Source organism: Sarcophilus harrisii, chromosome 4 (genome assembly GCF_902635505.1).
Source record: "Sarcophilus harrisii chromosome 4, mSarHar1.11, whole genome shotgun sequence".
Taxonomy (NCBI): domain Eukaryota; kingdom Metazoa; phylum Chordata; class Mammalia; order Dasyuromorphia; family Dasyuridae; genus Sarcophilus; species Sarcophilus harrisii.
In genome coordinates, this window is record NC_045429.1 from 40072942 (window position 1) to 40088673 (window position 15732).

General features: G+C 40.0%; 1 protein-coding gene across 1 annotated transcript in view; it reads left to right on the forward strand.

Moving 5' to 3' along the window:
* Positions 1-4474: 4474 nt before the first annotated feature.
* SYDE2 (synapse defective Rho GTPase homolog 2) overlaps positions 4475-15732 on the forward strand; it is an 85335-nt gene continuing 74077 nt past the window's right edge. The window contains 2 exon segments of the mRNA XM_023501718.2: positions 4475-5093; positions 5096-5662. Of these exon segments, the coding sequence (XP_023357486.2) occupies positions 4490-5093; positions 5096-5662 (1171 nt within the window). The 5' untranslated portion in view covers positions 4475-4489.

The following is a 15732-nucleotide window of genomic DNA, read 5'->3' on the forward strand; positions in this document are numbered from 1 at the left end:
AAAAATATGGTACTTAGTTACTCTGAATGTGCCTCCCCATTCCTATATGGGAACTCTGGTGATCAGATAGCTAAGGACATAGCAACTTTCCGAGTGTTTAGAAATCCAGTCAGAAGGATTCCAACTTTACATGGATGAGACTTTAAAAAGATTATAGCTTTTTATTTTCCAAAATACATGCAAAGATAGTTTTCAACATTCACCTTTGCCAAACCTTGTTTCCAAATTTTTCTCCCTCCCTTCCCCCTACTTCCCTGCCCTAGACAGCAAGTAATCCAATATGTTAAGCATGTGCAATTCTTCTAAACATATTTTCAAATTTATCAAGCTGCACAAAATCAAAAGGGGAAAAATGATCAAAGGGGGAAAAATGAGAGAAAAAAAAAAGCAGACAACAACAAAGGCAAAAATAGCATGTTGATACACATTCAGTCCCCATAATCCTCTCTGAATGCAGATGGCTAATTCCATCACATCTATTGGAATGGGTCTGAATCATCTTATTGTTGAAGAGTCAAGAACATCATAGTTGATCATCACATAATCTTGTTATTGCTTTGTACAATGTTCTCTTAGTTCTATTCACTTCACTTAGCATCAGTTCAGGTAAGTCAAATGAGACTTTTTATAGACTACACATTTACTATTTTGGGAAGCTGGAGTCCAATATGAAGAGGCTGAAGAACAGTGAGGGAGAGACCTGGTAGGTGGCTTTTACAGCGATGTAAGTAGGGGGTGATGAGCAATATGGGGTGGGAACAAGAGAAATTGAAAGAAGTGTGTGTGTTTGTAGAGAAACGAATAATACTTGAAATCAGATTGATTGTAGAGGGTTTGGGGAAAATGAAGGCTGGAGGTGGATTGGGTGACATTTGCACAGAGATGGACCACATATGGTATATGGTATACAGAAGACTTGTCTTTGGAGTCAGAAGACCTCTGAAGTTTACTATTTTGAGACTTTGGATAAGTCACTTGGTATCAGTTTTCTTATCTGTAAAATGAGAGGGTTTGATTAGACATTCTCAAAGATGCATCTCAAAGGTACAAGATACAGTTCTGAAAACCTTATAATGCTTTATCGAGGTTAGCTATTAGATCTCTGAAGCCTATCAAGGGTGATAGTGAATGCGATTAACAAGAGAGACAACTGAGTCAAGGACAGAACTTTGAGGAATTTCAACATCCTGACATCAGGAAGATGCTATCGGGCATTTTCACAAGGAAGAGCTATTGGACATTTTCTTTGTTTTGTGGAGAGGAAGATTTCAGGCTGATTATCAGAGCTTTCCAAAAGTGGAAAGAGTTGCCTTAGGCTCCCACTCACTTAAAATCTTTCCGTGAAGCCCAGTTGACCACTTGTCAGGTATGTGGCAGAAAGGGTTTGTGTTCAGTGCGACTGGATGATCTTTGAGGCCCTTTCCAACTGAGAGGAGCAGTGGCAGAGGTAGAGAAGAAGCCGTTAGAAAAGGGATGAATGAAAAAGCATTCATTGAAAGCATTCTGTGTTCGGGTGCTAGGGGTAAAAAATACAAAAGTGAGCCAGTTCTTACCCTTGGGGTGTTTGTATTTTATAAAAGGAGAGACAAAATAGTTGGGGATGACCAGGGAAGGGAGTTTTAGTCTGAGTGAAGCCATAACTCAATCAATTGTTATATCACTCAAGAAGCAATGGTAGTACTGATTTGATGGTTGTTTTCAGAGCAAGAATCTGAGAGGTGGTTGGAAACCATATGTGCCCTACTGCAGAATTGAAGGAAAATATTTGGGGAGAATGTATGTGAAGTATGGCCATCTGCATAGAGATATAGGCAAAAACATGTGCCAGAAGGGTCGAATTATTTTCCCTTACACCTCAGTGCATAAGACCCAGGATCCTGTGCCTAAGAAGCCTGAGAATAGCAGGGATCCCTCTTCCTCTTGCCCCATATTGCTGCCCTGCTTTTAGCTCAGCTCCATTAGCTACTTCCGTGTGAAGGAGCCCACAATGCATCAACCATTAACCAACAGTTGTTGAACCGAAGGAAAACCCAAGAACCCTGGGAATAGCATTACTTCCCTACCCCCACCAGCCCTGTTTCCAATCAACTATCACCTGGGGCTTCAATTCCGGAGGATCTGGGACCTAGAAAGGGATTCTTTAGTTGCTGTAGCCTTTGTTTCTTTAGCAGCCACGGTTACTAAAGGCTTGGAAAACAAAGTCTTTTGCATTGTCAGGTTCAATAGCAGAAACTGATAGGGTTTTGTTAATAGAAATTATACTCAAGAAGATTTCCATTCCACCTGCTTTGCTGCTTAGAAACCACTGGATTTTTACATCTGACTTTCAGCTGAAAGCATATATTTAATATTTATATTTAATAATATGTCCCCAAAGTATTAAAAACTAAAGATTAAAGACATCTGATTATCCTGCTCTCCCAGAGAAAACTTTTATTTTTTGTTTGTATCCCTAGCATTTAGCACAATGTTTTGCATATACTAAGTGATTTAAAATTTCTTTTAGTAAGAGCTTAATAAATTATTCTTAATGAACCAATGAATGGTCCAGAGCTGGTTAGAGCTGGTTAGACATAGTGTTTTTGGTGAGTTTGCATTTACTCACTAATTGATCAGGAGTGAGTACAAACTTAAAAATTCATTATATCTATTTGAATCTAGAACATTTCACATTCACCCACTTGGACATCCCGCCATCAGCCCTGCAGCTGCCTTTCTCTCTCTACTTGGAATACATCACTCCAAAAGTCAGACCCCCAGAGCCCATTCCCCCTCCCCATTCCTTGATTCACCTAGAAAAAAAAAAAGGATAGATCAAAGTTTAATAAATGTTCATGACTTGATAGTATAGTAATTGAAAGCCAAGGAAGAAATGCATCCAGATGGAAGCAATGCTCATCAGTGTCAAAAACTGCATGGTAGTAAAAGAATAGAGAGATAAGGCTAACTGGATTAATGATTAAGGCGGTTGTTGTTGGCCCTGGAAAGCAGTTTCCCTAGCTATTCTGGAACCCCCTTATTCTTTGATTCCCTTTCCTGGTACTATTTCAGATCATTTAATGACCTAGATGGGAATGTGGATCACAGTTAAATATTTTAAAAAACAAATTAATTTGCAGATCATTTATGTATTATTCATAATCATTGATACAACTGAAAATAAAAGCAAAACTTCAACCACAAATTCTTGTGGCCATAGAGAACCTTAGGGGGAATATGTTTCTGGAGGGAATACTTGTTGCTGAATTTCATTTCATAAACTTGTTGTATGTTATCAAAGGTGATTTGAATCCTGCTATTTTTCAGTTAAAAAATTAACAAGGAAAAAAACCCGACCTAATGGTTCTTCAACAAAACTTAAAAAGTTTTCCTAGTAATAGCCATTATCTCCCTCCCCCTCCCCCACGCAATTAAAATGATTCAGTAAAAGAAAAACACATTAGTTTTAAATTGATTTATATATTAACGCTCTGTCTCTGGACACAGAGGAGCCTGGGTTCAGATCCTATCTTTTCTACCTCTGTTAAACATAGGCTAGTCATAACGTCACATCCCCACGTCCGTTTTCTCACGTATGAGAGCATGGACTAGATAAACGTCTGAGGTCACTTCTAGATTTAAATCTAACTTTAGGACACAGTCCCAGCAGGAAACTAAGGGAGGGAGCATCGCGCCATGGAAAGTTCACTGACTTTGAAATGGAACGCTATGGGTTGAAAGACCACCTTGTGAGACTTTGCTTAAATGGCTTCCTTTGTGCGGGACTCGTTTTTTCCTACATTCCTGGTCTCTTCCAGCTCTAATCTGTGCTCCTATGGGACCTCAGTTCTTAAACTGGAAAGGCTGGAGGACCTCTTGGGACCTTTGCAGACCTAAATCAGTGCGAGCGCACAGGGCCGGGGAAGGAGACTTTTCCAGCAGGAATGAAAGGTTCTCGGTACGCCCAGGGCGCGTGGCACACAGTGGGCGCTTCTTGAGTGTCGAAGGGCTGACACCGGTTCCTCCGACCCCGGGCGGGAGCCCGCAGGTCCGGGGGCGCACACGCGCTCCTTCTCGTACCCGTCAAAACAGCCGCGGCGCGAGCACATGCCGGGACTTGCAGGGAGGGCACGGGGGTCCAGCTGGGGGGACCCCCGACAGCCCGAGGGGGGAGCCCGCCCTCGCCCCCTCCGCACGCGCCAGAAAGGCGCGAGAGCCCGGGGAGAGGCGGGGGCTCTCCCCCTCCTCCCCGCCGCGGCCCCCGGCGCGTGGCCCCCGCGCGCCCCTGGCCGAGCCCCCGGCCGGCGGAGCATGCGCGCTGGCGCCTCTCCATCCCCGCCCCCTTCCCCCGTCTAAGTTATGCCAAGTATGTGAGGAGCCGGGGAGGCGGGAGGCGGGTTCGAGAGCCACCGCCGGCCATGGGGCGCTGCCGCCGCCGCTGCCGCCGCCGCTGCCGCCGCCGCCGCCCGCCGGAGCCAGGGCCGGGGGCGCCGAGGCAGGCGCGCGGGCCATGGCGGAGCCTCTGAGGAGAACCTGGTCCCGGCTGCGGGGCAAGCGCGCCCCGCGCGGGGCCGCGCGTCCGGAGCGGGAGCGCGCGCGGCCCGAGGAGCCCCGCGCTCCCCCCGCGCCGCTCGCCCCCGGCGGACCCGAGGGCGAGGACGCGGGCCCGGCCGCCCCCTGCGCGCGCTCGCCCCGCGGCCGCGGCCGCGGCAGCAGCCTCGGGCCCCCGCTGTCCCGGCGGTCCAGTCCGGGCGGCGGCGGGCTGCGGGAGGCGCAGGGCCCGGAGCTGGAGCAGGAGGACGGGGACTACTATGAGAACTTGCCCGGCCCCGAGGGCGAGGGCTGGGGCGAGGGCTCGGCCGCCCCCGCCGCCGCCGCCGCCGCCGCCGGCGGCTCCTCCCCAGGGGCGGGAGGCGGCCGCCTGGCGGGGCCCTGCGCTGCAGCTCCAGGAGGCCCCAATTTACCATCCAGGCCAGCCGACCTGCAGCAGGTGTCCCCGCCCCAGGCGCCGTGGCCGGGGCTAGAAGGACCTCGGCCGCCGACTGCGGCTCCTCCTCCGCCCTTCCCTCCCCTCGCCCTCTCCCCCTGCCCCCCTGCTCCCCCTTCTCCCCCTCCCTCCCCGCCCCGCGGCTTCCCCCTCCCCGGACGCGCAGCCTGGACGTTCTCCGGGTCCGTGCCCGGCCGCCGCTGCAGAGGTGGTGCAGCGACAGCGCGGTCCGGTACGGCGCGCGGCCGCCCCCTGCGCCGTCCAGCGGAGCCGGCCGAGAGCGAGGCGCTCCTGAGCCACGTGGAGGGGCGATGGAGCGCGCGGGGCCGGGCTGCTCCTCCCGCGCGGGGCCGGCCGGCTGCCTGGGTTTGCTGCCTTCGGCCAAGGGGAGCGGGGCGAGGGCGGGCGGCGCGGTGAGCCCCGGGAGCGGTCCGGCCGCGCCCCTGGGGATATCCCGAAGCAAAGGGGACGGCCCCGAGGGTCCCTTCTTTAAGCCACCCGTGGTCACTGTGAAGAAGCTGCAAAAGTGGATGTACAAAGGACGCTTGCTGTCTCTGGGAATGAAGGCGCGCGGGAGCGGGTCTCCGTCCCCCAAAGCCCTTGACCCTCGGGCAGCCCCGCAGTGCCTTGGAACGCTGAAAATGCAAGAGAGCAAAGCCCGCGGCGTCCCTGCGGACCAAAGAATTATGCTGACAGGTAGGGGACTGGGAAGCTCTAACACTTTCCCCGTCAGTAATTGGCAGAGAAAACACTTTGTAATAGTCTTTGACCGATGTTGGCTTTTTGATGGAGAATGTTTATGTATATTGACTCATTGTAACAAAAGTGCGTAGGTTGTCACTTAAGTGACAGCAGAAGTGCTTTTAAGGTAACTTTGTAGCAGATTTAATCATTTTAGTGTTTTGAGGTTTTTTTGTTTTTAAACTTTTTAACACACTTTTTAGAGACTTGAAGTTTTTTCTCTAAAGAGCCATTGTGAATGTTCTCAACATAGCCAGCTGTGAGTAACTGTTACAACATTTCTGCTTTTAAGAACTGGGTGGTGCTTTCCTCAGTCTTTGTAGCTCTAGGCAAAACCATAGACTTTTGTGGAGTTCGTGAATTTGAATTTGTTCCAGTGTAGAATTTACATAATAAATAAGCTTTTATTTTAATCTCACTTTAATCTCTTCAACAAAGAATTTTAATGTGATTGGGGGGGGGGGGAGGTTGCTGCTCTAGTAGAATTCCACTTGCACCCGTTACTCAAATTAAATAATGACTTTTGCTTTCGTATCTGGCTTTTTTTAAATTCACAGAATCACATTTGACTATTACCATTTGTTTTAATCATCAATATCTTCAAGTAGTCTTGCTAAACTGTAATAAACTAAGTTGGAATTTTTATTTCATTTTAACTAAGAGAGGGCAAAAATAGCAAAGGTAGGGAAGAGCAGAATTTTAATAAAAGGATTGAAAACTGAACTGTATACATTGAATTATTACCTTTTTTATTGAAGTAGAATAGTATTGGGGCATAACACTTTTTTAGGTGTTCATGCTGCTATGAGATGTCAGAGCTAGAAACTGAGAGGTTGTCTCCCAAGTTGTGGGAAAGATGTGATGTTGAGCTGAGGACTGATTAGCAAGACTTGAGTCCATCTATCTTCCTCCTCAGATGTTTACCAGCTGTGAGTGACCCAGGACAAGATATGTAACTCCCCTGTGCCTCATTTTTATTATCTCTGAATTAAGGTAGTGTAGATTAGTTGGCTTATGGCTCTATATATCTGAGGCCATAAATTGATTAGCCCTCTTTAAAAAGGTTAGAAGATCAGTTTTTGCAAATTTCTCCATTTTAGTGATGATGTTTTGAGTTTTGATTTGCTTATTTGGCATGTCTTTGAGAGTATGTGATTCAATACAAATGGTGGTCTTTTGTATTACTTATTTTAGCATTTTTTGCCATTAATGTCTGTTAATGTAATTTTAAGATTCTAAATGTTATTTAAATTTTAATGTAAAAGCATTATAGCATAAGCTTCAGCATAATTTGACAATATAATTTAAATGAAAGCTTTAAGTTAAATATGATAAATTCCACTTAATTATCATAAAATTACTACAGAATTTAGAAACTCATTAACAGATGTGTGTGTATCAATAGTTATGGTGGGAAAAAAGTTTAGACAAATTCTGGGCATATTGAGGCATATATGAAAGTATGTTTTGTATACTTATAGAGGAGAAAAAGAAACATGAATTTTAAATAGTTTTGTTGAATAAGAGTTTTTGGAAATTATTCTATGCAACTAATTTGCTGTACATTTTATAAAATCTTAAAGTTAATGTCAAAAGTGAAAAAGTGAGATGTTTTGCAATAAGTTGATTATTAAGCAAATGTGCCATACAGTTGTTAAGTGTTTATGAGCATTTTGTCATTTGGAAAATTCAGTGCTATACCCTCCTTTTTTTTCTTGTGATTTTGGCTCAGTTAACCCTTGAATAATTCTTAAATAGGACATTATACAGAGAGTGATGTAAAACTTTAGTGATGTGTTTTGTAACTTATTGTTACATTTCTGTGCACTTTTATACTTTTGTTAGAGTATACACATATCCATGCAAAAATTACCATTACCAAAGATAAGGCTAGATCAGCTGGAATTCTGCCAAAAAGAATTAGTTAAATGGACTGGCAAGATTGAAAGGAAATTAAAGTTCAGTATCCAAATTAATTATGCCATAGGTAAGGTTATTCCCATGAATGAATTGTTGGTTTCATAAGAAATCTGCTTTATTTGGGAAAGCTTTTCTAGATAAATTCCCATTCATATAACACATTTAATCTTTAGATGATAGTTTACATATCCATTTCATTTTATTTTCCATGTTTATAATTATTAAACATAAGTTTAAGGAGATAATGTAGTGTAACTAATACTTACTAGAAATTCTCTCATTCATTCTGCCTCTGTCTCATCCCTCCCACCATCACACAGTAACCCTAAATGTCTGACACTGGATTTGAACTCGGGTTCTTCTGACTCCAAGGTCCATACTCCACTGAAATTCCCATGATATTCTTACCGACATTATGGAGAAATGTGAACAGTTAAATAGATTCAAGATTGATTAAATTACTATAATCCTGAAATTTGAATTATTGAATCCCTCTTATCCTGAGGCAACATGCTAAGGTCTCTTTCTTGAGCCAAATTCTGTCTTTTTAATAAAAGACATAACATCCTTACTAAATCTGCAGATGACATGGAATTGAGAATAGTAGCTGAAATGTTAGATGACAATAGGGATGGGGGGAAAAATTCAGGATGGAGTGGAATGATAGACCAAATAAAATAATCGAAATAAATGCAAAATATTGCTCTTTAGCAAAATCAAAGAGGAGAAGAAAAGAAATTGAGTAATTATAGACTGGAAAGATGAAAAGGCTTTGAGAGGTTAAGTTGAGTCAACCGTGTAGATATATCATCACAAGAAATAACAAGACCTTGTTGGTTTTATTTAGTGGTTCAGTTTTGGTGATGTTGTGGACTTTATTTGTCCTTGGGGTTTGTTTATTTGACAAATATTCTGGAGTGATTTGCTATTTCCTTCTCCACCAGATTAAAGCAAACAGAAATAAAATTACCTGTCCAGGGTCACACAGCTAAAAGGTGTCTCAATTTGAATTTAAATCTTCCTAATTCCAGGCCCAGTGAGTGTTCTGTTCACTGTGCAATCTAGCTGCCTGCAATGGTGTTAGGCAACACTAATTGATGTACTCTTAGTTGTCCATATATATTGCTTCTGAAGAATTGTGTTCAGGTCTGCATGTCTCATTTCATTTTTTTCATTTTTTCATTTTCTTTTTTTTATTATAGGTTTTATTGACAAAACATATGTGTGGGTAATTTTTCAACATTGACCCTTGTAAAAACTTCTGTTCCAGCTTTTCCCTTCCTTCTCCCCATCCCCTCTCCTAGATGGTGGGTAGTCCCATACATGTTAAATATGTTAAAGTATATGCTAGATACAATATATGTATACATATTTATACAGTTATCTTGCTGCACAATAAAAATCGAATTTAGAAAGAAGGTAAAAATAACCTGGGAAGAAAAACAAAAATGCAAACAAGCAATAACAGAAAGAGTGTAAATGCTATGTTGTGGTCCACACTCATTTCCTAGTGTTCTTTCACTGGGTGTATGCATGCCTCATTTTAGAAGGGACATTGATAAACTAAATCAAGCCCTAAAATATCTATCAGAATGGTGAGTTGAAACTTTGTTATGTAGGAATAGTTGAAAAAATTTGGGGATACTTTTTCAGATGAAAAACAGATATGGCCATCTTGTAAAAGAGGGATTAAAGTTAAAGACTCCAATAGGGAGAACTCTAAAATGACCAAGTTAAAGTTACATTGAGGCAGATCTTGGCCCAACATAAGGAAAAGTTTACCAATAATTAAATATGTTTGGTAAAAAAAAAAAATGGATGATTTTCAGAATCCATTTCAAAAAATGGATTCCTAGAAGTATTCAGATGAAAATTGGATGAATATTTGGTTAGCATTTTATAAAGAGTATTTATGGATTAGGTAGAATTTCAAATAATGCCTTTTCATAGTGCCTTTCAATTCTGAAATTTTGTGATAAGAAAGATTATAAGAAAAAATATAATCTGCTTTTTTGAAAAAAGTTGAGCTTATTGAACATTTTAAGCAAAACTCAAGTCTCATTAAGATCTGTGGGTTAGGGTTATAATGCTATCAATTGAAGATATTCGTGTGCAGAGAAGTAATTTACTTACCCAAGGCCACATAAGGGTAGAAGAGCCTTTTTATTTTTTTAAACTAGTTCTTAAAATTTTTCTTTCATAAGAGAGCAAATTGTTCATATTGGTACTATTCTTCATCACTTTGAAATGATGTCATTTTTTAAGTGCGCACCTTCTTAATTATAGCTAGATTAAAGTTGTTCTCACTAGGTATATTCTTTTTCTTATATTATCTATGATAGTAATTCTATTTGTTTTTATTTTGACATCTACGATTTCATGAAAGTAGAGACATTCCAGAGAGAGAACTTTCCCAGTGCACATGATGGTCTGTTCTCTGAGAGCTAAGGCACTGAGACTTTGTGTTTGCCCACACTCTTGAGGATAGTATGAGTCTGAGATGTCTTCTAGATTCTTAGCTGAATTCTCTGTCCACTAGGCAATACTTCCTTTCTTCTTTTTACAAATATTTTATCAATGTTTTTGGGTAATTATTATTATTTTTTTTAACATTACTGTTAATGTTCTCTATTCTTTCACCAGTAGAATATCCAAACTTAAGCTAGTAGCTGTATCTTGAACGGATGCTTCATTCTCACTGTCACTTTGTAGAAAGGCCAGAGTTCTGAACTCTTTTAATGTTCTGGTCATTATATTTACACTATTGTGATCATCACTTGGATTATTTTCCTGATTGTGCTTGCTTTGTTCTGCATAAATTCATGCAGGTCTTTTCAGATTTCTTTGAATTCATAGTTATGTCTTTTGGAATCATAGATCCCACTACCTTAATATAACACAATTTGTCCAGCAATTCCCCACTTGATGAACAACCACTTTCTTTCCAGTTCTTTGCTATTATATAAAAAAATGCTGCCATAAATATTTTCTCACATCCATATTTATTCCTTTGTGTCTCAGATTATCTTTATTTCTCACAGAATTTCATCAGGATGAGAGGTCTATGAAATAAGATTAATTTATACAGAGACCAAGCTTGAGTCAACTGAAATGTGATCAAATAATGTGGATCTTGCTTACAAGTATCTTGTCTTCTCAGTGTTCTGAGACTAGATGCGTTTCCACGGAGAGTAAGCCTGTAGTAACTAGAATGTTTTAATTGTGTGTCTCCAGTAGCAAGTATTTTGTTCTCTCAATGTTATATAATAGAGCTGACAGTTGTTTTTCCTCTTCCTTCCTGGAGGTATGAGGTCCCCAGGTGTTACATATTGAACAGGTTTTTTTGAATGCATCAATCAGTTGGGCTTCCTTTTTTCCCCTCCCTTCCCTTACAACTCCCACTCCTTCCTTCTCCATTAGCTTCTCTCCCCACATTTGTCAGGTGACTATAGGGAAAGGGCTGAGGAAGGTTGTGGGGGAAGGGGATGGGAAGGGAAAGAAAGCAGATAAAGGGCTGGAAGACATCAAGGTGTCTGTGTTCACATCTCCCAATTTCAAAATTGTGTGGGGGTGGGGGGGTATTCTTTCCTGATGTCTTTGACCTCATTTATATGTCTGCTACTGTTTATACCAGGTCAAAGAGTAATTTAAGGACTCCATAACATAATTCCAAATTGTTTTCCAGAGTGTTTGGATTAATTTAAATTCCACCAGTGGCACATTAGTTACTAATGTAACTTTCCAACAGTCTCACCAGCATTAATCGATTTGGTTTTTTATCCCTTTTACCAATCTGATGCGGTAAAACCTTCAGGTGGTTTAATTTGAATTTTTCTTATTAGTGATCTGGAATACTTTTATCTGGTTAATTGATACTTTGCATTTATTTCTCTCTCTGAAAACTACCTATTTATATTTTTTGAATCTTGATCCTTTGAGAAATGACTCTTATTATTTATTACATATTTGTATCACTTCTCTACATACCTTGGATTACAGAACTTTATCAGAGATAATTTGCTACAGAATTTTCTCCCCCTTAAATTAACTCCTTATCTTATCTGGCTTTGTTGACTTTGTTCATGGCAAAGGTTTCAATTTTATGTAATCAGAATTGCCCGATTTACCTTCAGAAATTACAATCTCTGTATTCCTGTAGAATTATGGGTTTTTTCCCCCATAGTCACAATTGGTTAATTATCGCTTTCCATTTTCTTCAAATTTTTAAATAATCTATTCTTCTATAAGTAACATCCCTATCTTCACTGAAAAACTTGAATCTACTACGGGAGAACTGCCTTTTCAACTTCATCTCACATCTCTCAGGTATTTTCCTCCACTCTTATTTCCATTGGCCTCTTCCAAGATAAAGCAGTGCCCTTTCTCATTGTTAGGGCAGACTTAAACTTTTTTTTTAAATTTTTATTTTTTAAAAGCTTTATATTTTACCAAATTCATACAAATATAGTTTTCAACATTAATTTTTGCAAAAACTTGAGTTCCAACTTTTTCTCTCTCCACACCCCCATTCTTTTATAGACTGCAAGCAATCCAATATAGGTTAAAGATGTAAAATTCTTCTAAACATATTTAAATGTTTATCGAGTTGCGCAAGAAAAATCAAAAGGTAAAAGAAAAAGCAAACAACGATCACACACAAAACAAAAAGATGAAAATATTATGCTTTGATCCATATTCAGTCTCTATAATTCTCTTTTGAATGATTATAGCTCTTTCCATTATAAGTCTATTGGAGTTGCCTTGAAACACTCTATTGTTAAAAATAGCCCAGTCCATCACAGTTGATAATCTTGTTGCTGTATATGATGTTCTCTTGGTTCACTTAGCATCAGTTCATTTAAGTCTTTCCATGTTTTTCTGAAATAACCGTGCTTGTCATTTTTTATAGAACAATAATGCTCCATTACCTTAATTACCTAACTTATTCAGCCATTCTCCAAATGATGGGCATCCACTTAGTTTCCCGTTTCTTGCCACTACAAAAAAGGCTGCTACAGATATTTTTGCACAGGTGGGTCCTTTTTAATGATCTCTTTAGGATTCAGACCCAGTAAAAACACTGCTGGATCAAAGGCTATGCACAGTTTGATAGCCTTTTGGGCATGTTTCCAAGTGGTTCTCTAGAATGGTTGGATCAATTCACAACTCCATCAACAATGTATTATTGTTTCAGTTTTCCACAAACCCCCTACGGCATTTATTATCTTTTCCTGTCATTTTAGCCAATTTGAGAAGTATGAGAGTGGTATCTTAAGAGTTGTCTTAATTTTGCATTTCTCTAGTCAATTTTGATTTGAAGGTTTTTTTTTTATATGACTAGAAATAATCTTAATTTTATTGTCTGAAAATTGTTCATATCCCAAGGCAGACTTTTCTCTCTACCTTTGATCCCATTCTTTCCTATCTTCACTAGCATCTTGCTTTCTCTAGATTCTCTGCTCTTTTACTAATCTTCAGTCTGCATTGGCTGCATCCTTGCTGCCCACACACATACCCATCTTTCCTTATTCTTAAAAAAGTCCTCATTAGCCATTTACCTGTACACTTATTAACTCACTTGCCTATATCTTTCCTCTCTTTCACACTTAGATTCTTTGAGTAATCAATATCTCTATTTTCTCTCTTCTTCCACTTTTAAACTTTCAGCATTTTGACTTCCAACCTCATCATTCAACTGAAAACCGCTCTTTCCTTGATCTCTTAATTGCCAAATCTAATGGCCTCTTCTCAGTCTTCATTCTTTTCCTCCCTCTTTGATCATTCTTCTCCTGTTCTAGATCTTCCATCTTATATTTATTTACTATGAATAAGCCCTTACAAAATTCTTTCCTGGTCCCTCATCTCTTTTCCCTCCATATTATCTTGATTGATGTTTTCATCAACTTCCTTAGGTTCATTTGTCTTTATGGAGATGATTCTCAGATCTATTCATCCAGTCTTAATCTTTCCTGACCATGGATTTTTGAATCATCACCTACCTATTGGACAGCTTGAATTGCATGTTTGTCTCCCCTATTCCTCACTTTCACTGCACATATCTAATCTGTTGTGGTCTTGTTTCTGCCTTCAAAACATTTCTCATCTAAGTTCCTTTCCCTTCATTCACACAACTGCTCCCCTTATGCAAGTCCTCCTCACCTCACACCTGAATTCTTAGGAAAATAGCCTTCTAATTGATCTCCCCTCTCAAATCTCTCCTTGCTGCAAACCATCTACCTCATTGCCACTGTAAAGAGGGTGGGGTGTGTCTGTGTAAACCCTCAACTCAATAATCACCAGTGGATTGTTGTTAGTAAATAGATTGAATATAAAACCCATTTCTTAACTTTAAAGCCTATCCACAAGCTTACTCCCTTGTACTTTCACAAGCTTACTCTGTGCCTTTAGGGTCCCTTTTCCTCTCTTGGATAACTCCTTTTAGGACCTCCATTTAAGCCAACCATCTCTTCTTGTCTGACCGTACTGCCCTATTCTAGATTTTTTCATCATTCCTCTATGCTGTATATCTTCTCTTCTGTCTCCTTGTTTTTAGTTTTCTTTTATGTATTCTTTTTCCTTTTAAAATTTAAGTTCCTTGAAGTCAGGGAGTTTTTGCTTGTATTTGTGATCCCAGCACATAGTATAAGAGTCTTATACATAGTTCTTAAATTCTTGTTAACTGATTAATGCATTTTTCTCCCCTCCCCTTATTCTAAAATCCCATAAAACTGATTTATTGTTCACACATTGAACTCTCCATCTCCTAACTCCAAACCTTTTTCTTAGCTTTCCCCCACAGCTGAAAATCTCTTCTCACAAGCTCCTAGCTTCTAGATTTTCTAGCTTTCTTCTATATCTGTATTGCAAGTGACTTTTCCTAGTTCTTCCCATTGTTAATGCCTTTCTGCTGAGATAGTTTCTTTACATTGTATATATCTTTTATGAACATAGTTATTTGCATGTTGTCTTTCCTACTAGAATTTGAACTTTTTGAGGACAGGTTGTTTTTGCCTTTCTTTGCAACTCTAAAATTTAACACAATGTCCAACACATAGTAACCACTTAATAAATGTTTGCTTGTTACATATTTTCTCTCAATAGAAATATTATCTACAGTTTCTAGTTTTAAAATTAATTTTGAATTTAAATACTAACAAAGATTTTCATACAGATCGTAAAGAGAATTCTGTGTAACACTCTGTCATTAGCAAACTCTTATAAATGTTAAATGACGTCTCCTTATCTTCTAGCATTCACTGAGACCTGGTTTCTCCTGGAAAACATTGGCTATCTTTTCCAGTATTTGTTGCTTCTGTGATATGCTTTGATTCATTAGTTCTAGTGGTAAAGTCAAATTATTCTTTGCTCCTTATTGGCCCTTCTAGTTTCTTCCTCTCGACTATCATTCAGCAACCTCTTTTCTTTTAAGATCTGCACTTCCAATATTTATTAGAGCTTACAACTGATCCTTAGGACATATCTTTCCTCTTTCACTGAGTTCAGCGCCTGGTTGACAGTCTCTCTTTATACCCCAACTCCTGGGCTTTTACTGGATGTGAATGTCAGCATACATATTTATATTCTCTTAACTCCACAGTGCCTGAGTCTGTACAATTACTATGAATCTCTCCATCTTCACTATTCATGGTATGGCCATACCACCAGTCTTGCTATCTATCATCTATAAATACTCTGTTTCCATGATCAGGAATACTGAATCAGTTCTTTTATCCAATTATAATTTTGTGTCATTCTATCTTTCTTTATGCTATGTAAATCTATTCTTTATCCTGATGTGATCTTTAATCCTTCAGTACTTTCCCAGGATATCACCATTGCTCTTTTTCTTTCTCTGCTTTTGAATTCCTTGTCCCTTGTCCTGTCATTTGTCCACATCTTGCTAAACCTCAACTTTGTATTATACCTATCATTCTTCTCTGTTCCTCCGTATATGCTACTCAATGGGGCTGAAAGAAGTGAAGAAATTGAGCTATTTGGTACAGATTTATATTATCTTATATCAGTTGGCCTTTAACCATAGCAAGATAACATTTTGACTACTTGTAGATTGATTCTCTATTCCATTCACAATATATGTTACAAGC